This window comes from Streptopelia decaocto (genome assembly GCF_964273445.1).
Source record: "Streptopelia decaocto genome assembly, chromosome: 14".
Classification (NCBI taxonomy): Eukaryota; Metazoa; Chordata; class Aves; order Columbiformes; family Columbidae; genus Streptopelia; species Streptopelia decaocto.
Genome location: NC_138669.1, coordinates 5,059,907 through 5,086,761, shown reverse-complemented (window position 1 = coordinate 5,086,761; position 26,855 = coordinate 5,059,907). Strand labels below are relative to the sequence as shown.

At 51.2% G+C, this 26,855-nt stretch overlaps 3 protein-coding genes across 10 annotated transcripts in view; 1 reads left to right on the top strand and 2 right to left on the bottom strand.

Annotated features, from left to right (window-relative positions):
- JPH2 (junctophilin 2) overlaps nt 1-14,474 on the bottom strand; it is a 32,602-nt gene extending 18,128 nt beyond the window's left edge. The window contains exons 1-2 of the mRNA XM_082065625.1: nt 13,689-14,474; nt 5,639-6,422 (exon numbers count right to left, since the gene is read on the bottom strand). Of these exons, the coding sequence (XP_081921751.1) occupies nt 5,639-6,422; nt 13,689-14,067 (1,163 nt within the window). The 5' untranslated portion in view covers nt 14,068-14,474. The remainder of the gene's footprint in view (nt 1-5,638; nt 6,423-13,688) is intronic.
- The window catches only part of LOC309445868 (oxidative stress-responsive serine-rich protein 1-like), a 174,741-nt gene that overhangs the window by 144,709 nt on the left and 3,177 nt on the right, over nt 1-26,855 (top strand). For 2 of the 5 annotated variants that reach the window (XM_082065072.1, XM_082065068.1), the window contains exon 2: nt 25,812-25,932. In XM_082065072.1, the coding sequence (XP_081921198.1) occupies nt 25,856-25,932 (77 nt within the window). In that variant the 5' untranslated portion in view covers nt 25,812-25,855. Of the gene's footprint in view, nt 1-25,077; nt 25,097-25,259; nt 25,279-25,811; nt 25,933-26,855 lie in introns of those variants that run through there. The other 3 variants (XM_082065069.1, XM_082065070.1, XM_082065071.1) reach the window with 3 other exon arrangements.
- Nucleotides 17,525-25,035, bottom strand: OSER1 (oxidative stress responsive serine rich 1). Of its 4 annotated transcripts, XM_082065067.1 has the most exons (5): nt 24,890-24,956; nt 23,366-23,441; nt 21,499-21,613; nt 19,674-19,787; nt 17,525-18,919 (listed from the first exon to the last, which is right to left on the bottom strand). In XM_082065067.1, the coding sequence occupies exons 3-5, from the start codon at nt 21,573-21,575 to the stop codon at nt 18,226-18,228; spliced, it is 885 nt and encodes a 294-aa protein (XP_081921193.1). In that variant the 5' UTR covers nt 21,576-21,613; nt 23,366-23,441; nt 24,890-24,956; the 3' UTR covers nt 17,525-18,225. The 4 variants fall into 4 exon arrangements, with proteins under 4 accessions (XP_081921193.1, XP_081921191.1, XP_081921192.1 ...); XM_082065065.1 differs by lacking the exon at nt 23,366-23,441 and having other exon boundaries at nt 24,890-25,035; XM_082065066.1 differs by lacking the exon at nt 23,366-23,441 and having other exon boundaries at nt 21,499-21,610; nt 24,882-25,001.

Here is a 26,855-nt window from a genome sequence, read left to right as displayed (position 1 = left end):
GCTGGGAGAGCAGGACCAAGGAGCATCCCCCCACCGCTGTGTCCTGGCACCCAGCTATGGCAGGAGCCATGCAGCTGCCCTCATTTCTGCCCTCCCTTCTCCTACTGCCCATGTGTGCGCTGGCTCTCTCCAAGCCCTGTCTACGGAAACACCGAGATCCTCATTCCCACTATGGGCGCTATGGGGTAGCCAGAAGACCCGTCCAACAAAAACCTGCCCTTGGCTCCCCCTGCTCAACCACCTCCAGGTGTGACTGCACTTTGCTTGGTGTGAGACTCCCCCTGCACCCCACAGGGAGTCTGGGGGGGTTAATGAAGCCAGGGCAGTCCTGTCCCCACTTCACCTGCACTCACACATCTTTTAAGCCTCTTGAGGCTGCGGCATCTTCAGTGTCTGATCGTACAGCTGCAGAAATGCTGCTCCCATCGCTCACGTCCCTCCCTGGCAGCTCCCACTCGGAGGCGAATCACAGCCAGTATCCCAGCCAGGGCCAGGATAGCTCTGCCCATCTCCTGCCAGCTGCTGCCTCCTCATTACACAGGCAGCCATCACACAGCAATGTCAGTCCTGGAGCAAAAGGAGGATCAGCAGCTCTCCCGAGAGGGGAGCCTGCCCAGCAGGGACCACATTGACCCCCTGCTGCGCACTCTTGCAGAATGGCTGTGAGCATCCCGCTCTCCAGCCTCAGTCCTAAAGGTCTGGGGAAGCCTGTGCCCCTAGCTAAAAGCTGAGGAAAACAGAAAACAAAGGATATTTTTAAAAAATCCTAAAACTCTTTCAGAGCAAAGTCCCAAGTCTGAGTTCGAGGTTGCGCAGACCTGAAAATCCCAGGTGCGAACCGGCCTTGGGGGAGCCGAGCTGTTCCATCAGCCCCAGGATGGTCGAGGCCACCGTGGCCATCAGACCAGCCCTGCTCTGTTCTCACCAGAGAGCTGCATCGCGAAGACATCGCTTTAGTGGCTCACCTTCCCCACCGGTGGCACAGACCCCCGAGGGTGCTGGGGGGCTAGCCGGGGCAGAGTTGTGCCAAATAAAGCACCTTATCGGTGTAATATGCAGCTGAGCTCCAGCAGCGTGGGCTGCCATGGGCCTCGGCTCTCAGCTGTCGCGCTCGGGCAATGCTGATAAAGCTCTGCTCTGCCTGCCCTTATTTAGTCAGGAGGCTCTGCTGACTCCAGCGATTTCGGGACGTCATTTGCACCATACACCCGCGTTCCCCAAGGAGCCGCTCGCTGCCGCCTGGCCACACAGGCTGGAAATGCTGAGCACAGGGAGACGGCAGCAGCGCTGCCGGGAATGCGGCTGGGCAGGGGAGGTTTGGAAAGTGATACGGGAGCCATCGAGCACTCTTGTCATTTGAAAGGAGAGCTAAGACATGCTCCAAAGACATGGGTATGGACAGAAAAACAACCTGGGCTTCAAAACCAGGCAACAGCCCACGTGTCACTGCCGGGGAAGCCGCACCGGTGTGATTTCTGGCGCTAAGCGCTCACCGCAGCTCTGGGGTGCCTAAACATGGCCCAGGCTCACTGCGATGAGTAAACCTGACGTTAACAGGAATGAAAGCCTAACATTTCAGAATGCGGTTTAGAAATTCTTACAGGTACCTATCCAAGCAGCAGTAGTGCAGGACCTCTACAGATATTACATCAAAACAAAAAATAAATCCAAAATGTATTCATTTTTAGTTGTACTCTCCAGGCATAAAACACCCAAGATGCACAGTGGCTTCAGGGTCAGTGTCTGAAGACAAACAGGTGAAGCACCAGCCATTATTGCCTCTATTATCTTGCTTTCCTATTGATCCTGGGACATCTGGCAGATACATCTGAGGTATTGTTTACAAGACATACTCCTGTCAAACGATTTCAGAGTGTGGCCAGACCTGTGCCTTGCAGGACACGCAGCCAAGTCCTTCCATTGATTTTGGTCCAAGTCACTGGAAAGCACAACCACGTGCAGCAGCAGACCATGGCAGACGCTATTGCAGTGGGACAGAAGTGGGATTTGTAGTAATTGCACTCATTTTGACCACCAAAAGCACCAACGAGAAGGAAGTGTCCTGTATGAGCTGCCTGGATACAAAGCATACAGCTTTCAAAATAATCAAAGGTTCCTTCTACAGTTAGTCCCGCCCTTCCTCTTGCTTTTTCTTTTATTTTAATCTGTTCTGAAGGGACAAAAGCTGACTACCTCCATGCTCTGTCTCCCTGCTCTCAATGGGACCATCCTCCCCACCCAACAGGGGAGCACATGCTGCTCCCCAAGCACCCAGGGGTGCAGAGCACCCCATGTGGCACCAGCCCATGTGCCCAGCAAACACCAGGGCCACCATTACACACCTTGGGATGGTTTTTAACTGGCTCACCCACAGCTTGGTGGTGCCTTCACCTGGCACCACGGGAACGGATGCGTTCCAGCTCCAATGCGAATCCCTTGGGATCACAGCAAGGCAAGTCCCAGGGCACCAGCAGCACAAGGCAGAGCTAACAGACATCATACAGCACGTGTTAACCCCATGTCCACCTGTGGTTTCCCCTGGGCAGGAGTAAAGCTGTGTGTGCTGGCTGCCGCAGAGGCTGCGCTCCAGGATGGCTTTTCTCCCAGAAGCCTGGGCAGGATTCACCACACTTGAACTTCCAGTAGCTCCAGCCCATGACTTGATCCCCAGTACTGCTGACAGATGTGCCCCGGGTTTCTGTCTGACATCTGAGCAGCACCAAGGGGCTCTGCCTGGGCTGAGCTGGGATGGGCTGTTTAGGACAGCATGACCCCACGCCAAATGATTTTCACCAAAATAATTAAAAAAAAAAAATCACCATTCTGTTATCCAGTGGCAAGGAGATGCCAGCTCTGTCCTCATCCTCTTACACAACAGGGAAAGCAGCTGGATTTCCAGCCTGGGAGGATTCGGGAAGGAGCCAAAGAGGCCAGGGCAGTGCTGCTCAGGCAGGACAGGCAGCAGGGCAGGCAACAGCTGGCCACTTGGGCTTGTTTTCCTCAGGATTTCTATGCCTTCTATGGTACAAAAGAGTGAAATCTGGTCTTCTCCTGATGTTTCACTCCCAGACAGCAGAAATCTGGGTATCACAGTAGTTTAGCTCTGCAAGGGCCTCTGCCACAAGTGCCAGAAGCAAATGTAACTCAAACATCTGTATGCAAGAGCATAGGTATATGGAGACTGTCAGGCATCTGCACAGCTGGGTCTTGCTAATTAGTTCCTAGAGATAATCTTACATACAGATATGTCATATCTCCCTCATAAAAAGGATTTGTGTAGCCTTAAGGACATTTTTTTGGGTAAGGTACACACTGCCATCTCAGGAGAAATACAAATGCCCCATCTAGAAAATGCCACCAAGTAGTTACACGCCAGGGCAATGCTAATGATAGTACAGCCCTTTTATAAACCGTAATAATTGATTTGCACAATCTGTCTGCAATTACTCTCTGTCCTGGGTGTGGAAACTGAGGCAAGGTTCAAGACCAAAGAGAAAGTCGGTGGCAGAGCTGAGATTTAGTGTGAGGACCCTCTCAGGGTAGAATTATCTGTTTACTTCTGACTCTAAAGCTGAGCCGAAAGGAGGAGGAAGGAGAGTCACAAGCCAGATTTTCGAAGAGCAGCAGGTAGAGAGAGTGGCTCTGCCCAGAGCAACGTACACCAGGAATAAACGCTGATGGAAACGCTGAGTTATAGTTGACAGGAGCCCAAGTTCTCCTCCTTGTAGAGGCTCCAGCTCAGCCATAGGAACAGCACTGGGGGCTCCGCACGGCTGGGGCGAGCAGCCGCCTCTTCCCTGCACAACAGCCGCTCTATCGCAGGGTCTGCGAGGGGAGGACTCCCTGGAGGAAAACTGGCTTAACGTCTTATTTCCTCCAGCTCTGAGGTTTCCTTAATAGGAAATTATTCCCCAGCCGTGCCGGGGAGGGATGCAGTCCCCCGTCAGGGCAGCAGGCGCATTCCAGCCCCTGATGGAAAACACTGCAGAGCTGCTTTTGATCCGAAGTGTAAATAGTATATAATAAAAAGAGGCTTGTGTAAACCAGCCGAGCTCTCGGGGAGCAGCTTTTGCAGCTCCAGCCTCCTTATTTACGGGCAACCTGTGCCGCAGCTGCACGCTTTTCCCAGGCAGGGCAAAGCTGGTGTTGGGCTGAGCCTGCCCTGCCAGCAGGATCCGGCGGGCCCCACGCCACCCCAGCATGTTATTTTTACCCTAGCTGGCCCTGCATGGCGTTTCACTTGCAGTCCCGCTAGCTTGTCTCTGCTGGGCTCCCAGGCAACTGGGTTTTGCTAAAAAAAATATTAAAATATCACATTCCCCACAAAACTTTGGAGCAGAAACTGCCATGAGGAGAGTCCAGCCGGGGTTTCTAGGAGGGGAGGGATGGGGCTTGGGAATTATTATTGGCTGTTATTCCCTATCTCTGCTTTGTAATGAAGGAACTTTGATAATTAAACAGCACTACAAAGGAACAAGGCTGGACAGTCCTAGAGTCCCACCTGCTGCCCAGCAGCTAAGCAAAGGCTGAGCGGGGCGAGGTTTGGATGGAGAGGCAAGGTAAAACCTCGAGGTCTTTTGTAACCATGTTTGCCCGAGAAAGAGGAGAAGAGTGAAGACTCCAACCCTGCCTGACAATCTCTGGTCCCTGCCAGGCCAGCATGCTGTGGGAAGAGCACCGTGCTGCCAGCACAGCTCAGACACAGGCAGGGACACGAGCGGGCGGACGAGGTTTCTCCCTGCCCTCTCCAGGCAGACCCCAGAGCTTCTCTTTTATCTCCTGCCTCCTCCGTCCCAGGAGGGATGGTAGAGCAATTAGCACTGCACTTTCCTGCTAATTTCTAATGCAGCTAATTCCGAGCAGAGCCCATCTGTCTGGTCCCAACATACCGGGCAGTGCAGGGGCAACACGGTGCCCACGTGCCTGCCAGCACAAGGGACACTGGTGTGACAAGAGATGCCACATGCTGCAGCAGCCCCTCGCATGTTCCCTCTTGCATGCCGCTGCACATGCATCCCCAGGCATGCTGCCAGCTGCCACAGCCTCCTACCCACTCCTGGGGTCTGGCCAGGAGTAACTGGGGGGACAAAAGGGGGCAATCCCAGCTAAGTTGAGCCAATGCATCACATAAACTCCCCACAGAGCCACGCTCGTGCCTCTGGGGCTGAACTGCGCTCTGCTGGAGATCCGATTCATCTGGGACATGTCCCACCAGCTGCTCAGGAGCCTGCTGGATTCACAGTCAAACCCCACTGCCATCCTGTCCCGTCAATGACACCCAGCAGCTCCAGCAGCCTGGCATAGCACTCTAGAGTGCTCCCCATCCCACCAGCTCCCGTTCCCTGTCCCGCTGAGCATCCCTGCTGGCCACCGGCTCCCCCTAGGACTGGGCTGCAGGTGGACAGGAGAGGAAGCCAGATGGATGACAGGTCCTGAGCACTCCTGGGCTGCCAGGAGCGACCTCAGCCCCACTCTGCCAACATTTAGTAAAAATAATTCTATAGAAATTGTGAGGAGACACATTTGACCCCACTGCCAGTGCACAGCGAGGAGACACATAACACAGCTGCAGAAGGACACGTGGGATGGGGACCACCACCGCCATGGGGACCTGTGCATGGCAGCCCCAAGCACCTACCTGGATGCTGCGATCTCTGACTTCTGCCGGGCGATGGCCGCGGCCCTCTGAGCCCCCTCCACGCTCCTGTCCACCTTCTGCCGGATCTTGGCGCTCTTGAGGGGTATCACACGCTTCTTCATGCCCTTGACAAGGACATTGTGGCGGTACTTGCCCTCCTCCTTCTTGCCATCGGGCATCGTGGTGCAGCCGTAGCCGTGCCGCAGGTTGTCCAGCCACTCACCCTCATACTTCAGCCCACTGGAGCGCTCACTGACGCCAAAGCCGGCACGCTTGTCATTCTTCCACTCACCCATGTAGGTCTCTGTGGTGGTGGCATCGATGTCGGACTCAAAGGGTGGGTACTCCTCACCCTCGGCACCCTCGCCCAGGCTGACGGTGGAGGTGGCATCGCTGGCGGCCGAGCTGATCCCGCTCTCGCTCTTGAGGAAGCTGACACGGCTCTTCTGGCTGGCCAGGGATGACTTGGACTCGGACTTCTTCAGCTTCCCCAGCAAGGAGCCCCTGCGGAAGAGCCCGCCCTTCTTGGTCTTGCCGGCCTCCGCATCTGCGTAGAGGCTGAGGGCGAAGCCCCCGCGGGTGATGGTGGGCGAGAGGGGCAGGTTCTCGGGGTTGGCGGCGGGGGAGTCCTGCTGGGGCAGGGTGCCGTTGCTGTGCTCGCTGCGCAGGGAGGACAGGGAGGTGCGCAGGGGGGAGCGCACCACGGAGGCCATGCCGTAGGGCACGCTCTGCCGCACCCCGTAGCCGTGCCGCATGCCGTTGGTGAACTGGCCCTGGTACGTGCCTGCGGGAGAGAAGAGGGACGGGGTGAAAAGGCAGCTCGCTCCTGCAAAGGAAGGTGGGCTGAGGGGCAGCGCTGCCCTAGAGAGACTGCACCCACCTTCCCTCGAAAAGAAAAGCCACGGCTCTGCTAGCGCTCACCCACGTGCAGCTGTCCCCAGGGAGCACAGGGCAGAGGACGCGAGCCTGAAAGCCGCTGCTGCCAGGTGGCATCTCACTGGGAAGGGGCTGGGGTGCCAGGGGACATTGGTGCAAACCCGAAGCCACTCAAGGGATGGGGTCTGGATTTGCATCCAGAGCTGGAGGCAGCCCCACGGGGCTGAGTGCGGGCTGTGCCAAGAGGGTGACAGCAGCCCCAGCAGACACGCGAGCTGCAGTGACACAGCTCTCCTTGGCTCCGTGACAGTCCCTTTCAGCCCATTCTGCAGTTTGTCACTCTCAGGCTGCCAGGACCGGCTCTAGACCCCTGAGTCGGGCACCTGGCCCACAGCAGTGGCTGCCCCTGTACCCGCGGCTGCATCTGCTGGGCTTCTCCATGGCCCCAAGACCAAGGATTATGCCACATTGCACAGAACATGAGATGAGTGAAAAAGGGAGGAGAGGAGCAGAGCAGCTCTGTGTGGGGTTCCTCCAGCTCTGCCTCAAAAACCACCACCCTACCACGCTCCTCCAGACCCGTCTTTAGAGGGCACACAGTGTCAGATGATGGGGGACACAGAGAGGATCACGCTCACCACGGCCAGGGTTGCACTCTGGGTACGAGACCCTGCTAAGAGCCAGAACGACCTTGGCAGCGACACCTTGAAGGACTGGGAAAAGCACATCACTCCTCTCCAAACCCCTTCCAGGTCTGCACCTTTGCAGGCTCCAGAGGAGTGAACTGAAGATGACCACTCTGGTTTTTCTCCCCAGGATGTCAAGAGAGATAAAGTAGTAGCATCAAAACCCTTGGTGGGCAGAGCCCCTAGGATGGGCAGGAGGGCTGGTGGGGCAGCACCCACACCCTGAGCCAGCACAGCGGGCTGTGGGGTCAGCACATCCCACCGAGTCCTGAGGGATGGGATGGGACATGATGAGCTGTCTCCCCAGCCCAGCTCTCCTTGCTCTGTAGATACAGTTGCCTCAGAAACCAGCAAACCACCCCAAACAAAAGCAGCATTCAGCTCTGTTCCCAGCATTGCAGGACCCGGAACAGGCCATCTCATCCCAAACCAGCACCCTGGGGGCAGAGGCCGCTGGCAGCCCTCCCTCCCGGGTGCAGGAGAACAGGCAGGGTGTGCTGGGGGAGGACAAACACCCCTGGAAAGGCCACCCCACTCCTTTACTCTCCTGGGTGCTGCTTCGCACAAGTGAAGGGCCGGCCACACTGGGGACATTTTCACGGGCATCTGTCCTAAACTTGGTTTTCATTAAGCAGTGACCTACCAGGAGGCACCAAATTTTGGGAGAGCAAGCACTCTCAGGGCCCTGGGGAGGCTCAGCGGGGCCACGCTGAGAAAGAAGGGGGTGACCTATCTTCAAGGCATTTATCTCCCCCCTCAGATGCTGTTACTGAGACCACGGATGACCCTGCTCCCCGGGGAGCAAATCCAATTCCTTCTTTGGTGATTGTGGGAGTGCATATTTTACAGTCTCCCAGGCCACTTCTGCAGCATAATCTCTCCTCCCAAGCTTCAGGTTTCGTTGAAATCCTCTTTGGACCCGCCTGTGGAGTGTTAACTTACAGCGCCAGGGGCCAGGAAAGACAAGAAGTGCCCGAGCGGGCAGCAGCTGCTGCCCCGGGGTGAGCTGCCCCCTGGCAGCCCCTGCCCACCCCACAGCACACGGGATTTCGGGCTCCCTGCAAACATTTGGTCTCTTCTATTAAAAAAAAATGAGTTCAGGTAGTGCAAAGCACATCTGCGGGATGTAGCTGGGCATGGGGAGCAGGCTGCCAGAGCGAGGGGCCACTGCCCAGTTTCTTGGCAGAGTTTGAATCTCTGTTAGGAAAAATAAGATGGGCAGCATGGGTCAGGAGTCTGTGCATGAGCAGGGAGCCAAGGACCATCGCTGGAGATGTCCAGGCGTCTGGGGGTGTTCCTCACTGTGCTCCCAAATCCCTCTCTGTAAAATGGTGACGACTCTTCCCAGCACAAAATGAAGTTACAAGGACCCCTGTGGTGCCCCCACACCCCTCCCCAGCACCAGCCGGTGAAGCCAGCGCTCCATCCTCGCCCAGCCAGGGAGCAGGGCTGACACACGATCGGGGTGACATTGGAGACCTCCTCCTAGGAGGGGACAGCCTCGCACATGGCAGGCTGCAGCTGGTAGTGCTGCCGTGTGAACCCCCTGCAATAGGAACTCTGGCAAAGTCTGGCAGGTTTAGGGGACTCAGCTGCTCCTTGGGGGCCCTCCAGCAAGTCCCCGGCCCCCTCGATGCCCCCAGGCAGCACCGGGGTCACCTGGATGGGAAAAGCCATGTGGTACAGCGGATCTTCAGGGAGCAGAGACTGGGGTGACACGTCTTGGGGCCACATGTGCCCACCCTCAACACGAGGTTTCTCACCAGCTCTTCAGACTGGCCCCAGCTGCCTGATTTCAGCCCACGGGGCACAAGCAACACTGTCCCTCCAGCACGTGGTGCGACCAAACCTTCCAACCCAGCCTGGCTTAACAGTGGGCACCAACACACAGCACTGCCCAGTGACTGCGGGGACGAGCAGGCAGTGCCGTGTCCCTGTCACGCCGCCATCCAGTGCCCGGCTGAGGCTTCGTGCCAGGGCAGAGCCATAAATCACCCCTGGAGAGGAGCCAGAGGCTGCTGAGAGCGGCTGCAGGCGCCTGCAGCCGTGCATCGGGGCACGCAAGGTTTGAGCAGAGCCAAGCCCTGGCTCACCAGCACGTCCCAGTGCAGCCAGTTTGAGAGAAAAAAGGGGCTGTGTGAACCCCCTGTGCACCGCTCAGCAAGGCTGCACGTCCCCGAGCCACTGACACCCCCTGAATATCAAAGCAGCCTGGGCATGGGGGGACAGGCAGGATGCAAAGCTGCCAGCCAGGCAGCTCACGTGCATCTAGGGTGCTGTAAAAATGAATATAAAAAGCAGCAGATGTGCAAAACAAACAAACAAACCCAACCTCTATGTAGGAAGAAAATGAGACAGAGTGCCACTTTCCCACCATCCCTGATTCACCAGGGTGGTGGTACAGAGTCACCTAATGCCATTGAGGTGTGGTTACTGGGGGACAGGACTCCAATCACCCTTTAATTGGCTGCATTTTTTCTTGTCTTAATTGACAAAAAAAACACTGGTTCCTCTGCGATCCCCAGGCACATGGTTCACCACATCTGCCCATCCCCAGCCAAAGGGGATGGTGGCCGTGCCCAGGTATCTTCATAGGACGGGGAGGATTAAACGGTGGGATTGATGAAAAGGGTATCCCTGCAGCCTTCCCCTCCAAACCCTCCACTTCGCCCTGGCAGCAGGACAGGCGAACGCTTGAGCCCCTGGTGCACACCCAGCCTGGCAGCGAGCGCCCGCTGTCAGCAGCATCACATCTCCACTTCACAGCCACCTCTAAGCTCTCGTATAATTAGCGATGGATGTAAATAATACAAACCACCAGGTAAATAATGCAAACAACTCCAACCGTGTCACTGCCCTACAGTCTTCTGCTGTTACCCAAATAGTGTGATGACAGACATGTTGGAAGAACTCAGTGTAAAAAGGCCACGGACGTTAAATCAATGCACAGCACCATGCGTGAGACAGGCGAGCAAAAAACTAAGCGCTTGTTTTTTGTGCCAACAGTATTATCTGATGGATTCTGTTGGAAAAGAAAAGGGGGGGGGAAGAAAAAAAGAGGGCGGTTGGAAAAAGAAAATCACAGCATTAATTCATGGGTCAAATTCAGCCACATAGGAGCTTTGCTACAGAGCCCATTCCTGCTTCCCCGGCCGCAGCCCCACGGATGCTGCTCCCTCTGCCCCATCCCAGCCCCTTCCCACTGCCCTGCCCGGGCACCCGCGGAGCTGCTGCTGCTCCATATCACCCCGGTTCATCTCTCCCCGAAAAGCACACTTTGGCATTTCTTTTCCCCTTTCTTGTAGTCTGGTGATTGCTGAATGGTCCAATTGTTTCTGCACACAGTTAATTGACACAGCTATTTTCTCTTAGCGCCCTAGAGAGCAAATTGCAGTGTCAAAAATAAGTTGGTTTTAGGTTGCTTCAATTGTTTTTCCTCCCCATATTGATATATAGACCATTATTTGTATAGCAAAGTCCTGCTATGGGACACAGCATCATTCTGCATTAGCAATGAGATTTTTTGGTTTTTGCAGTAAGTCTTTACTGGGTCAAGCACTCGGAGTCAAAAGCAGAAAAGTATCCCTGAAATGAGGCCTTCCTGACAGCGAACACAAAACTTACAGGTAGAAGCCAAATAACTAAGTATTTACTCATAGTTTAGTTTTCAAAGTGATGAGTTCCTTCACGCTGTGCCTTCCACAACCCCAATCACCGCCCACATTAGCTGGTGCATCCTGCAAACGTGTATTCAGCTTGGATACCCAAGGAACTGTATCATAGTGCTACTGTCTTTACCCTGCCACATCAGCAGCTCTGAGCTCCTTGGCTGATTTCAATCAACACAAGGCAAGCTTTCTTCTCCAAGCCATCATCTCACAGAGCTTTAACAAAAATGGACGTTTGGTAGCAGAGAGAAAAAGCAAAATGATCCATGCAGTGCCAGGGCTAAACCATACCACTTCTTATTAGACACCAAAAATCTAGACGGGATTTCAAAACGCTGCACTCCAGTTTTGGGTTTTATTAGCCACCAACCTTGGCCAACCACAAGCTACAGATCACAGGCAACTCTGTAAGAATATTCTAAGTGTATTTTGAAGTATAAAGTTTTTATGCATGTGTATATATATATATAAAGTTAATTTAAAGTCTATTTTAAAACATTGGAATCAACTGCAGCCCCTTGAAATCTACAGGCAGTTCAACCATGACCTCAACCTCCTAAGGACCCGGCAGGACCCAGGCGTTCCCAGAGGCCTCTTCCTCACGCGGCTGCTTCCAGGGGGCTTGGGAATCACGTCCCCTACTCGAGGGACGGCAGATTTCCAAAGCCCTTCCAGATGTTTATCTTGGCAACCTCAAATCCAAATATTAACAGGTCCAACCAGCAGCCTGGTCACATCTGGATCTTGCAGATGGTTACTGCGAACAGGTGAGGGAACAAAGCAGGGGTGAGCCCTGCAAGTCCTACCTATGTGATACTGCTGGCGATCTCCACCCTGGCTTTGGGTGCAGCTTTCTACACGTTCCTGTAGCATCAGGGAAGCTCGCATGTTGAATGAAAGGCTTGAACCACCCCAGATGTGACACCCATCGCAATGAGCAGCAGCTGGGTACCCATGGCACAGCCCTCATAAGCCAGGTCTGGCTGGGCTCAGCTCAGCACTGCCCAAGGTGGAGGGCACATCTTCAGAGATCAGGGCTAAACTGTCAATCCTGGGCAGCATCAGGGATCGCACAGACAGCACTTTTCTGGGCGCAGGACAACACCCTGGGGAGCGCTATGCTGACAGACGCAGTATCGTATATATCCTTACAGGAGAGAATCTTGACTCATCTTTTTCCCTTTCCTGTCCCCAGTTTTTAGTCCAAGATCTAATCAAGTTCAAACTCCTATGTCAATTTTTGCCTCTCAAAATTCTCTACAGCATTAACTTGAAATCCAGTTGCCCTGTACCCTTAGAAGAAGACGCATTTTAGGAAGCAGGAAGGAATCAACTGTGCAAATTCATAGGAGACCTTTCAATCTCCAGAATGAAAGACAAGACCCAACAGCAGCTGTTGCCAACAGTTACCTGACAGCTGGTTGTTACTCATCAGAGCATCTTACACATAACCTACACATCTTACAGCCACATGTGGAGTTTCTGCAACACACAAGTGCACACATACGTGTTAACCTGAACTCTCGCTGCGGCGGTTCAACCCGCACAGCTCGGGGTTTAACCATTCCACAGCCACGGGGCAGAGCGGGGAGAAAGTTTAAGGAGATGGAGGGATGAATCACCTTGTATCTGTACCTACAACCTCAAAGGGCACAGCCAAAAATCAGTCAACTTCGGGACTACATTCCCGGGGTTCAAGTTAGCCTCGTTCCTAGGCAACTCATTGACAAATACATCTACAAAAGCAAAACCCTGACAGCCAGTCTTGAATTAGTCCATTTTTCTAATCTCTATGAATCTCATGTTTATCAATCTGAAGATTTACACCATTACCACTATTTTTCTTTACAAACTAACTTAATTGCCTGTCCTAGATAAATATAGATGTAATTCTGATCCATATTTTGAAGAGTATTTCTTTCAAATCGCCCTCTCTATTTAGATATCCTAAATATGGCAGCCTGGAACATTATAGTACTGAAGAGCCACAGAATTACTTGCAGAGAGATTCTTGCAATGTTTCTAACCCCTAAATTGCCACTAATGCAAGAACACAATTAGATGAAGCAATTACAGAGCACAACAAATATCTGACTGCACAGTGCATTTGTACACTAGCAAGGGTTGAGAGCATCCAAGTAATCGAAGAGATTTATTTTAGGGAAAGGCGTGTGACTGCTTATTCTAGACAGCTTAGATAAACTCGGTCAAAACAGTTCAGTAAAGCAGATGTCCAGGCAGCCTGTCAGAGGTACACCAGCAGTGTTTAATGCATAACCAAAGCATGCTGTGGTGCTGTGGGCAGCTTATATCCAACGTGAAAACATTCGCAGCTCGCTGCCCGATGAGCAAGTGAACAGCTCGCTGCGGTAAAGCACCAGTGAGGAGTTTCTGGTTTGGTTCGATGATGAACTGCAATAACCAGTCCCTGGGGAACCAGGAGTCACAGACTACACAAAGCCAAGTTGGTTGGTGTTAATATTGATACAGACACTTGAAAGCAGCTCCCGAGGGAGGGATGGCGGGTGCAACGCTCCTGCTGCTGCTCCCTCGTGTCCGCAGACGGGGAGCTGCACACGCCGTGCCCGACGGCAGGGATCAGCGCACAAACACGTGTTTACAAGGAGGTTGCCCCCCAGGTCCTGCTTCTTGACCTAAGCACCCCAATGGCTCATTGTAGACCATCGTGCCTGTCTGGATCTCACTAGTAGGGACAGGAACAGGTCACCCCTTCAGCGGGGACAACACGCAGCTTCTGCCACCGCAGTCTGGGTATCATGCTGTTCATCGCCCGCCCAGCCCCTCCGGAGCCACCCTTACCTCCATCGGCATACGTCTCGGTGCCATAGCCATCCTGCAGGCCGTTATTCCAGGTACCTTCATACTTGGCTCCGCTGCTCATGCTCTGCCTTGCGCCATACCGTCCCTTAAAGCCATGGGTCCACTCGCCTCTGTAAACCCACCGTCCTTTGGTCTCGATTCCTAGGCCGTGCCTCTTGCCTTGGGACCAGTAGCCTTCGTAGGTGTTGCCACTGGGCCACGTGTATACACCCACCACTTCGAAGCCGTAGTTCCAGGAGCCTGAGTACTCGCCCTGGCCCTTGGGGCCGGTGCAGATGCCGTGCCCATGGGCTTTGCCCCCTTCCCAGCCCCCACAATAGGCACCTCCATCATCGAAATCAAATCTGCCGCCGCTCATGGTGCCCCCCCAGCGCCCACTCAGCCGGGCAGCTCTCTCAGGGGTAGAGCTCCGGGACGCGGGGGCAGCTGCCGCATCCCCGAAGGAGCCGGGCTGGGCGCCGGGAGCGGCCGCTCCTGCCTCGCCTCGCCCGGCCGAGGGGCCGGGGAACGGGAGGAAGGAGAAATTGGAAGGAGGGGAGAGGAGAGGGGCGGGCCGGGTCCGAGCCCCCCCGGGAGGAGCAGCCGAGCCGCGCTGCTACCTGCCCCGCCGCCGCGCCCCCGCCGCGGGCATGGGGCTGCCCGGGGAGCCGAGCAGCCCGGGGAGCGGAGCCCCGCGGGGAGCCGAGCAGCCCAGGGAGCCGAGGAAGGGGGTCCCGAGCCGGCTGCGCTCCCCCGGCCGCCGCCGCTGCCCGCCCCGGCGCTCTGCTCCGCTCTCCTCCCCCGCCGGGAGAAAGGTCAGCGCTGCCCTAACAAGGCCATCGGATCCCAGGAGCTGCTCCCAAAAATAACCCCCCGGAGCCCGGCCTCCGCCCGGGGGCCCTTTTATGAAGGAGGGAAGAGACATTCCCCTCCGTCCCGTCCGTCCGTCCCCCCCCCGCCCCGGGCAGGGATCCAGGCGTAGAACAGGCTGGGAAAGTAAACGTCTGCTTAAAATAGAGAGAGCCTGGGAAGGGGGCGCGTCCCTCCCGCCACGCTGCCCGGCCGGGCGCACCGGCAGCCGCCCCGGGACAGGAGGGAGCGGGCGGGGGAGCCGGGAGCCGCGTCCCGGAGCGGTGTCCCGGAGCGGTGTCCCGGAGCGGTGTCCCGGAGCGGTGTCCCGGGCAGAGCGCAGCCGCGGGGCCGCGCCGGGTTTGCTCGCCCCGGCGGAGTTAGAGCAGGGAGGCAGAGCACAGTTACACCTGCGTTACAGAGCACGTCCTGCTCAGCCCGGCCGCTGCTTTAAAGTGAACTTCAGAGCTGCTGTAGGGCATAGGAAAGGATTCACAAGGAGACATTCCCTCCTCTCCCAAACAACAAACTCACCAAGATCACCCGCTGTGTAACAGCTGGCAGCATAGCTTAGTCTCACTGTATTTGGACAAGGTGAGACCCTACACTTGGGATAGTTGCAGACGCATTAAGAGTAGTGACAGCTCACCTTGCTTGTAGCAATCCATGTCACCAAATGCAGCTGATGGAGAGGCCAAGGAATGAAATACCAGGGTAACAGGATAAGCCAAACCCTCCCTTCTTCAAGCCACACCTGTCCCACCTCCCAAAGACACTGGCACAGCAGGACCGTGAAGAGATGACCTTCCCCTCTCAGACCACAAGCTGCTGAGAAGCTGCAAGAGTTGTGAGGTGAGACTGCTGTCGGCTGTGCTCTGCCCTTTGAGATGGGCCCCCGAGACCTGCGCTGAGCTCTGCGGCAAAGCTGCCACAGACAACAGCGAGTTTCACACTCACATAAGGAGGAACTGCTTTACAACTTGCACAACAGCCACATCAGTGTTTCTACAAAGAGGCGGCACAGGAAAAAAAAACACATACAAGAAAAGCTAAATGTGTATATCCAGCACAAACTACGAAATACCTGCAGGCATAGGTGAGACAGACCAACCACTCACTATAAATCTAATTACAAAAGGCTCCACTTGTGTTCAGCCACAGGAGGGAACTGGCACTTCAGTAAGGGACTCCAGCACAACTGAGAAGTGCTGCTTGCCACAATTAGCCCTCTAAAGCTCTTTTTTATTTCTTAAGTCAGATTTCTTAATTGGCTTCAGTTGGATTTCTTTTTCTAAAGCTAAGCTTTTAGACTACTCAGTCATGCTTCCAAGGTCCTCTATGCACAATTAAGGGTTGGAAATCCACATTTTCTTAAAGCAAAACCCAAAGTTTTTGTTTTGTGGTTTCTGGGTTGACCGAAGCATTTTAAAACGCCCTGTAGTAGCAGAAGGGAAAGTGTTAAGGCAGCAGTGGCAGCTGCCCATGGTCTTCCATTTCATGGTGTTCCAAGATTTACCAGCCCAAATATGTTGTAACTGGCCTAAGAGGATGCCAGATTCAGGACCACATAATTTACTTAACAGCTCTTCCTAATTACACAGCACAGTTATGAACTGATAGCACATGCTGTTTCAATGTTAATACTTTATGCAGATGTTGGCATCTAAAAAGCCTTTCTTGAGCGCTAACGTACCCACACAGCCAAACCTCAGAAAGCACTAACACCGCCTGTGCACCGCGGCACCACCCAGAGCTGCTCATGTTCCTTCATTTTGGCAGAAAACCTCAGATTCTTTCCCGAAAGCTGCAGAGTAGCCCGCAGCACCCGGCCAGGCCTGACCTCTAGTGGCTCAGCACAACTTCATGTCTCTCTACTCTGTTTTTTTTTTTTTACATTATCTCCTGGATTTCAATTCACTTTACTTAACACGTTACTGAGCACTTGACATTGCAATCCTAAACCCAGCAGGTACAGGTCTGGTGGCTAATGAAAGAAATGATAAAAAGCAGCACCATATCGAAAGGTGGTCTCAGCCCCACACCTGTGCTGTGGCTGCTGCCTGCAAGCATTTGGGAACAGTGAAGAATCATTATTTGAGAGGTAAGGTCATTCTGCACTTCCCAGCCCTGTCCATTGCAGGAAATAGACAGCAAACAATTGCCTTGAATTCGGAACACAGAAACACAGCTAACTAAGAGCGGGGAAGGACCCAAGTACAATCTACAAGGGATAGATGACACTTCAGAACTGACAAAACAGGTAAATATGCACAGCCACTTAGTTAAAATACTAGGTACTGCCACAGAAATACACACAAAAAACCCCAAGACTAACCCCAAAGGGCAATGTTTGTCTCCATTTCTTTTCCAGACCTTACTGTTAAGAAAAGTTCAGGTACTGCAAATAATAAAGACAAACTTAACTCATGTCCCCCTCAGCAAATCATATTACTCGATGGGATGTTCCTTTGCTATACACATATATATGGAAGACAGACTGTGCTGATGAACACCAAGTATGGCAAACTGGTTGCTCCTGAAGAAGTAAATTTCACGAAGAATGCAAAGTTCCACCATTATTTTGGACCTGGATGAGGCATCTAAAGTGACAACGGTTTAGCAAAAAGACTGGAGGGTAAAGAAAATACAGTGCTCAACATTTTCCTACTGTGCAGCTGATAACTGTTTGCTCCAGTCCACAAATCTTAATACTGGAAGAGTTATACTTGGTTTATAGAGCAGGCTGAACAAAGCTGATAGTACAGGAAGTAGTACCACTGAAGGCTGTTTCGGCCTTCATAAGAAATAAACTGAACAAGGTCCATCAGCTCATTTCTCCTTTGGCTAATGAAGCAGCAATCCCCTTGGAGACAGGAGGGTATTTCTCCTGCTGCTGACAAGTCTCTAAGGCCTGTTGGATATGTAAAAAAACTTACGCTTGCTTTACATTTTCCACTAACCAACAATACAGAGATCAGAACAAGCTCTTGAAACAATCTTGCTTTATCAGAGTTCTTCTCATCAGGAAGCCTTGCAAACAAATGTTATGTTAACCTAAGAGCATCTGACTACATTGACATCAAAGGTAGGGCAGGGGGACGCCTGTTCAGCCTGTCAGAAATAAAGCCCCTTCAAGCACGAAGAAATAACAGCGCCCCCAGTCCAAGAAAAGACAACTCTGCCTCCTGAGTTTGCCTGGAGTGGTAATAGTACCAAGGAGAGGACAGGAGATATTCACTCCTTTATGAAACAAAATCAAAGGCACAAGTGTTCAGAACCGCAAGTGTCAAGTGTTAACGACCAGAGATCAAAGCAATTTCAAAGAAGCCAAACCACACCAAGTTTCTCACAATAATAGGTCTAATCACCAAGTAATCTGGAGACTCTTCCAAACTGAAACAGGAGGACTTTGAAAACAAAGCAGAATTTCCCCAATGTTAAAGTCATTTAATCATAGGCAGGTATGCATTAAACACGTTCACCGTGTTTATTTCCTTACTTATTCCAAGCTGAAACTATAACACTTAAGCTAAACTGTTTGTCCAGCTTAAATAATGACCATTAGCTAAGATGCAAAGAAGTGTTTTTATTGCAAGCACAGTGAGCAGGGAGTGGGTTGCATCTCACGTGAGTGTGACAGAGGGCAGATTTAAACCACCCACCCTTCTGTTTTTAGTGCTCGTTGCTGTCAGGTGTACATCATTTCTGCCATGTGAGACATTTTCTTTGGGATATACAGGTAATATTCCATGTATCCTGAAAGATCTTCAATAGTCACATCATCCACAAAGGCCCTGGCTTGCTCAGAGCAAGAGCGTGGAGAACTGGAGGGAGTTCTTGATGGCAAAGCCTGGGACTGGTCCTCAGAAACTGTTCTGCTATCAGGTGGCAGCGGGAGGGTGTTCTGCAAGCCAGAGAATTTGTACACTTCCATATCTTGCCATCGTTTACAATGACAGGCTTTATCTGCACACGCACATGGCTTATTTGTGTTCAGCTTGGACACAGACTGAAAGTCAGAAAGCTCCGAGGTCTTTAGGCTCACGTTGGATACCACAGCAACGGCAGCTGCAGAGTTCTCCTGCTTGTTCTCTGACGCCAGCGGTGTAACAGAAGCTCCCAAACACTCAACATCAGCTCCCTTCTGGCCAGCGTCAGGAGCAGTACCGCATCGTTCGTGTGCACAAGCTTCCTTTGGCACTGGCATCCCAAACCCACTGCTGTCATCTGGGGCATCGAGCTGGCTCTTGTGCGCCAGCTGGTGGCATGTGGAATGTGATTTTGTGCTGCAATGGATAAACTTTGGAGGATGAAGAATTGGAGATTTGGAACGCCTGCGACGCTGGGTTCTCACAACCCCTCTTGAAGGCTTCTTCACAGACCTACCAGGGAAAGATACACCAGTAAAGATTCACTACAAGACTTGTAACCAGATTACAAACACCATTGTGCAAGATCTCTACAGTATATATATTGCATGCAAGGGCTTTAAGCTCAGGGTATTTGTTCAGGGTATTCTGTTACCCTGGAATTTGACTTTGTTCTAGTCAAGCAGCTGTGTAAAATATAAAAGAAACACCTGAGAAATGAAACTTGAAATTTCATTTTCAGATTTTAAGATTAGAAAAAAAGATTAGTAAAACACGTGAGACACAACAAAACAACCTCTAAGAGAAGGACAAAGCACAAAACTAATGAAGCAAGGCCAAAGGGTTGTTTTCTTTCAGTAGAAGATGAGCGTTAAGTTCTGTGTAGACACTCCAGAAAACAATTGTTTATTTTAATCTAGTTCCCAAGGCATATTGACAGTTTCTGCAATGTCAAACAATTACTAAAAGAGATGCTTTTATGATTGTCTGATTCAAAACCAGCAGTTCACACTTATATTATGAAACACCTGTAACCTCTAGAAACCTACAGCTGATCAGCATTTCCTTTCGCTTCATGTAACTGTAAATAAGAATAGTAGCCACATATGAACAGAAAAAATGCGTAGAGTACTTTAAGCAGTCTCTTTAATAAAGAAAACTGGGGTCCCTTGGGTAGGGGTGCAGCTACTAGAAAACTTGTCTATTTGTAATTCCCTTTCCATGCAGTATCATTTGAAGCAGTCTGATAATCCCAAGCTTCTCTCACCCATGCCAGGTGTCCTTGGGAGTACACACAGTCTTAGGTTTGGTATCATCTGCTGCTGTTCTAACCAGTGCTCTTGGACTTGTCCCTTCAGCCACAGCGAGAGAAGCAGTAGATCTGTGAAAGAGAGAAAAGTTAACAGCCTAGACTGGTCAGCATTGTGAATACCAAAAAGCTTATGAACCTTCTTTCCCAGAAGAGGTGGTGACAAATCACAATATGTCTTAAAAGACCCACCCACAAAGGCAAACCAAATCAGAAAGTGTTTACGTATTCCTATCTCAGAAGCGTGTACAACAGATTCTTTCACCAAACGTGATTCCATTCCGCTACTAGACTGCAAACCCCAACTCCACAGGCCAATGACAAAGCACACACAACAGCTAAATTTCAGTTTCCCAGGAGAGGGGAGGGCAAAACCACCATCACTGAGGAAACATGTCTCTTTTTCCAGAGACAAATAAGCCATTCTTTCCTAAAAATAAATGTTCTTTGGACACAAACAGACTTTGTTTAATTGAAGAACACTCAGGCCTCTGTCTAGGACAACATAAGATAAAACTCTTCATATGATTGCAAGTTCAATCACTTGAGCAACAGAGTTGTGTCAGATCTTCAAGTTCTAGTCAGGCCAGGGACCTTAGAAGATTTACTTATTTTTCTGGCACTATAAATTCATACCAAACTCCCATTTTTTCACTTCACGTATTACACTGGGATCCACAAGGAAATTATTTTCCAAATCCTGTATCAAACTGGTTTGTAAGCAGGGCCGATTCCTGCAAAGTGGAAATAAGTCTCCACACACTGTTCTTTGACGGCTTTAACTGACATTTAATAGAGGCTAAATTATTAGTCAAACACCTGCTATTTTCCATTTAAAGAACAATGAACACAGAGCAGTAAATTGAAGGCCAACAGTAAGAACTCAAAGTAACTAATGCCTGACTTGGGGGTGGGACTATAGATACTGAAGAAATGCGAGGCATTCGGGTACATTTCTAACAGGTTTAATTACTCAAATGAAAGACAGCTTTAGAAGCCCATCTACTCACCACCTAAGTTCCAAGGTAATTCTTGTTACCACACAGATTTTTACAAGCTGCCTTACCTACACTTTCATTTCCATCACCAGCATAATTGCATCACTGACAAAACCTTACAGAAACACAGTACTATAAAGTAATACGCAATGGTCAAATAAAAATGATCGTCACCAACAGAAGTTACGCACTGCTTGTTTTCTTCCACCTGGGACAGGGAGGGTAAGTGCCACATGTCAGATCTCCCACAAAACAACACAAAAAGCATTCTTTCCCATTCAGTGATTTGGGTTATAAACAGGGTATTTGTAAGTGACATCAATAAAAGTAGTTTGTGTGGGAATCATGCATTGCATCTATCATTCTCCTTTACTGACAAGGAAAGAATGCTTCTCTCCTGGGAAAAGATGGGAGTTTATTCTCATGACAGGCCTTCAGAGCCATGACAATACACTAACTTCAACAGTAGTGTTAGAGTGCTACACACATAACCTCTGGCAGCCCGATTAATGCCAAAATTCATTTCAAGCATGTTGTCAACTGCTGATTATTGTTAGGTTTGTTTCAAGCCTGTTGGGAGCTGACAGCGACCAAACAAATTATAATACAACTTCTTGAGAAGTGCAGTCTACAGGTGGTGAATTTATTTCAGTTTAACTAGAATGAAGGCTTTCAGGGCTCAACCTTTTGGAATTACCTCACTCCTTCAAACTGAACAGCAAGGGCGTTCCCTTTGAGTCCATTTGTAATACGCTAACTCCGTACCTCCCTGTGGTGTTACTTACGCGGCTGTGTCAACCCTTAGCTTTTTGAATGCTGTCTGCAGGCTTTCCTCTTCTCCGTCCTTAGCTTCTGTTTTCATTATTGGGATGGCCAGAAGTTGACAGTTACCATGTACTGCTACAAGCAGAAAAGAGACATGAATGTAAGAACCTTGTTAAAAACATTAGTTGCCCAGCAGCATCAGAATACACAAAAATAAACTCAAAATAGCACACTGAGCACACAAAGCTGAGGTCATTCTAGTAGAACGTTTTTGAAAGTTGATTCAGAACAAGCTTTATCATACCCAAGAATGGAACAAACAGTCTCTGGTACAACTGCTTAGGTGAATTAGCAATTTAAAGATAAATTTGGTGTCAGTAGCATCTTGCACATCCATCGCAGTTTAGACAGACTTTTCCATTTGTCTTAGAGTGGTACTACAATAACTCCAGGAGAGGTGAAAGGCGAGAAGGAACACCACCATTAGAAATAGCCAACTTTCTACAACTACCTTTTCTGGCTTTGTGACCTGATGTTACTTACATATTTAAGAAAACCAATCTCAACAATTTTTTCTTAAAACAAGATAGAATTTCAAGCTAAACAAAATTTTTTAATCTTATGTCTAGATCCCAGCAAGAGTTAAACAATCCTATAAGAACATGGTATTTTGGTTGCAAATACCCATTAATTTTTTTTATATCAGCTCTTGAACAAGTACAAGTGCAAAAGAGAGTCTGAACAGCAAACAGAGCCTTGTTTTACATTAAAAAGGAAGTGATTAAAATTATTATTTTTTAACCTACTCTGGCCATCATTTAATCTACCTACAAAGGAACTTCAAATCTTTCTAAATTCAATGGTCTTCAGTACCTCACAGTTCTACGATCACACGCACATCTTCCACCAGCCACCCTTCCGCTAAAAAATACTCCATAAAGATTTGTTCCCTTAGCAAGGGCTTTACTTTTGTCAAGCAGAAACCACCGACAGTAGCAAGTCTCAGTTCTACACCAGACCACCTCAAACTCAGTATTTGTTTACACTGACTTGGCTAATTAGCCCCCTTCATTTAATGCTTTTGACTTGACATGGAACATGCCCGTGTGGCAAAAGGACTAACGGGCTGCAGGTCGAGGGAGCTGATCCTTCCCTCCGGTCAGCACTGGGCCCCCACTAAAGAGACACCGGCATGCTGGAGAGAATCCCCTAAGATGACGAAGGGACTGAAGCATCTCTCCTATGAGGAAAGCTGGGACTGTTCAGCCTGGAGAAGGCTCAGGGAGATTCTCACCAATGTATATAAACACCTGAAGGGTGGGCACAAAGGGGACAGGGCCGGGCTCTTCCCAGTGGCACCCAGTGACAGGACCAGGGGCTGTGGGCACACACTGAAACGCAGGAGGTGCTGTCTGAGCAGAAGGAAACATTTCTTTGCTGTGAGGGTGACTGAGCACTGGCACAGCCTGCCTAGAGAGGTTATGGAGCTTCCCTCCTTGGAGATGTTCAAAAAGCTGCCTGGATGTGGTCCTGGGCAACCAGCTTGGGGTGGTCCAGCCTGAGATGGGGGCTGGACCTCCAGGGTCCCTGCCAATCTCAAATGCTCTGTGATTCTGTATCTTCCCAAAGCTCTAAGAATACATTGCTAAGGTAATTATTCAAACCCAACAAGTGATAACAGCTCCTGTAACAAGAACACACACAGAGCACTAACTCCACCTAATAATACAGCAGTAATTCCTATATTTTGACTACATTTACCAACTAAACACCAGCTATTTTGTATAACGGAAAAGAAGAAGTCTCAGTGAAAAGGGAGGAGCAATCTGAACCTCTACAGCTCAGTTACTTGTGCAGACAGAGTGGGAATTTCTGTTCCTTCCCCACCTCATTCCACTGGAGGCAGCAGCTCTCCCCACTGTTGTTCCAGCTGTTCGCTTGGCTGTGATTTCATCCGAACACCCTGTAGTGCAGACAGCTATTATGACACATGCAGGAGGATAAATTTATAATAACACCTTCAAGGCACACGCTGTCCAGTGAGTCAGACAGTAAGTAAACACGAGAGGAGGAAGTTAACACAGAGGCCGACAATGTGATGCTCATCTGAGCAAGTTTTCATTCTAGACACTCTCCCAGTTAAATACTGCTGAGCTGGCGAAACATATGGTCCCTACTTCAGAAAGTTGTTTTTCCTTGACCCAAACAAAAGGTTCTTTAAAATTAAAAGCTTAGTCTACAACCTTTTTTTTTTTTTTTAATACCAAACCCCTGTATTATATAACCTTAGTAAGAAAATCACACTAAACCATTGTAAAAAACCATTGTACATTATTCAAAACATACAACCAGTTTTAGACGAAATATTTCATTTTGCTGCCTTCCATCACTGACACAGTAAACGCTCAAAACAATGCAGAATTCATTCAGTTAAACCCACTCTGTGATAACTAACTATAAGCATTTCAGACACACCAGTCAACTAGCACTGATACAAAAAAAAAAAGTGAATTATTGTGGAAAACAACCAAAGTTTAGTGTTGTATCAAAAAACACATGAAAACTCATGCTCTTTATCTCCTAGGAAAATACAGTCATCCTTTCCCGTTTTATTTCCAGCTGTCTCCCGGCAGTGCAGGACCATGAACCCAGCCTTGAGCACTGCAAGACACCTGCTGTGACTCACAGAATCATTTCGGTTGGAAAAGATCCTCAAGATCATCGAGTCCAACCATGACCCAACCCCATGTCCCTGAGAACCTCATCTCTGTGTGTTTCCAACCCCTCCAGCACTGCCCTGGGCAGCCTGTTCCAGTGCCCGACAGCCCTTTGGGGAAGAAACTTTTCCCAATGTTCAATCTGAACCTCCCCTGGCACAACTTGAGGCCATTTCCACAGCTAATGAAGTTACGACGGTGCAACAAACCCCCGCGTTCGGTTGTACAGACAGGCCCGTAAAGGGCTCCGAAGCCCCGAGCCGTTACCGAGGAACACCCTGACAACACGACAGGCACACGGCGCAGGGACCCCGCACACGGAGCAGGGACCGGCGGCTCCCGGCTGCCGCCCCACACCGCCCTCCGGCCGCTTCACGGGCTTTCATCCCCCGGTCCGTGCCCGCCCGCAGCCCCGGGGAGCCCCCGGCCCCCAGGCTGGGCCCAGCGCACACCGCGCTCCCGGCCCTGGGCGGGGGAAGGCCCAGCCGGCGGCGGGGGTGACTCAGCACAAGCCCCGCGCCCCACCGGGGCTCCCCCAGAGCTCTCCGCCCCCGCCAAGGCACCGGCGGCCGCTCCAGGAACCCGCCACAGAAGATCGCGCGGTGAGGACGCGACAGCACCAGCCGCAAGGAGACCGCGGAGGGAAAGGCGGCGGCGCCGCCGCCCGCACTCCCTCCCTCCCTCACTCACTCACCGCGCGGCCCGGCCCGGCCCCGCCGCCTCCCGCCGGGCCGCCCGCCGAGCCCCGCTCTCCACCGGAAGCGACGGTGGCCGGACGGGGGCGGGTTAACGGCTTCTCTCGCGCACGCGCCCTCGGCAGGGCGGGGGTTCGGCGGGCACGCGCGGGGCGGTGACCTCACTTCCTGTTGTGCTCCGAGCTCCGCTCGGCAGGCCGGAGGCGGTGAGTGACGGACCGGGGGCACGGGCACCCGGGAACCGGGCAGCCTGGAGCCGGGCACGCCCCGCCCGCCGGGAGAGCCCTCAGCGGCCCTGGGGAGCGGGGAGGGGCGGGGACAGGGGGGGAGAGGGGGCCGGACGGTGCCCCGCGGCAGAGAGGCCTCCGCGGGCCTTCCCGCCCAGTCGGTGAGGAGAGAGCGGCCGCGGGGCAGCTGGCGGGGCCGGGACGGGGCGCGGGTGGCGCGAAACCGCGTCGCGCTGTTTCAGGGGCTTCAGAGCCTTCTGGCGGACACGGGCGACGCGGCAGCGGCGTGTCCGGGTGTCCGCTCCGGCGGCCGCTCCGGCCCCCTCGCTGCGGTGTTGGGTTGTCACCGGGGCATGTGCCGCAGGGACCAGCCGGCCAGGGCGGCGCTGCCCAGCTCTCCCTGCCTGTTTGGGCGGTGTCATGCTCACAACTCAAATTGAAGTTATACTACTTGACAAAACACATATATATATATACACACACACACACACATATGTATCTTGTCTGTTCACCCAGTGTGAAAAAGGTGCTTTGTTATTTTTGATGGAGGCTGTGCCAGTTCCGGGAAACACAGAGTTCACAGAAGGCAGTGGGACTGCCCGCAGAAGAATGAGCATTGTCCACGTGTGATTTCAGTTCGTAGAGACAATGTGTGTTCAGACCTCAACATCAAGTTCTAATCTCTTTATTTCAGTCCATTCTGTATGGCACAGCTGGTTACACGCTGATAGCTCATCAATGGACTTGGAAGCTAAAGATGAAGAGGAGGAGAGTCTGCAAACAGCTTTCAAAAAGCTGAGAGTGGATGCAGCAGGGTAAGCGAGCAACAAAAAGTACTGTGTAATTTGTCAGTTTCTTATTACGTATTTGTAATTGTTTTCCATTATTTTGGATCTCAAAAATAAGTGACACAGTTTGGTAAAAGGTACCTTACTCTCCAAGAGAGACAACTGTATCACTTCACATGAAATGCAGTTATAATAGCCATCTAATAGGTAAAGTAGTACTTCATTACTGACCAATTTTGACACAATATCCAGCTGAAATTACACAGTGACTGCATGAAAACATGAAATTACTCACCCAAAGCAGTGAACCTGCTCTTAACTGCTGTAGTAGCTGAAGTCACCTTGTGGGATACAGAACGTGTTTGTCCATTCATGTAAATGCTGGTGTCTTGAGCCACATTCTCAACCTTTGCTGTAGCTCATCAGGATTTGCTTAGGAAGCGCCCAAAGGGTGTCACCATTGCTTTGCAGTGTGCTGGAGGGCCCAGTCTCACTGGAAATCATCTGGCTAAATATTAGCACTGCTTGTTTCTGATTTTGGGGGATTTTGTAGAGTAAAATGTCTGGAGACATTCATACACAAAAAACTTACTCCAAGACGCACTGGTTATACTGACAGCATGTAGGATAAGTGTCTTCCTTAAAAGTAGGAGCTTAGAAAATCATGCAGTCTAACATTTTGTGAGATAGTTCACTTGAGATCTTTTGGGAATCCATAGAGAGAAGAGGAAGCTTTGTGTTGATGATTAATGTTACCGTGTTAACTCACCTCCATAGCCACCAGTACTCTGAACTCATGGCTTACTCTGCATGTTAAAATACATTTTTCTTTGCTACTTGTTTCCTCCACTTCAGGCGGTCTTCTGTTTAAACGTGTAGAAAAACAGCCATTCTCTAACAAGGAACTATGCTCATTAAACATACCATTTTTGATGTATGACCAGTGACAG

Bases quoted from the DNA above. Each gene is read 5' to 3' on its own strand.
- OSER1 (XM_082065064.1), bottom strand. From the start codon at position 23,370: ATGAGGTGGGGAAGGAACAGAAATTCCCACTCTGTCTGCACAA. The intron at 21,614-23,327 runs GTAACTGAGCTG...TTCTGCTTGTAG, and splicing joins TTCCCACTCTGTCTGCACAA to CAGTACATGGTAACTGTCAA. The intron at 18,920-19,673 runs GTGAGAGAAGCT...TTTCCCTGGTAG, and splicing joins CCCAAGGACACCTGGCATGG to GTCTGTGAAGAAGCCTTCAA.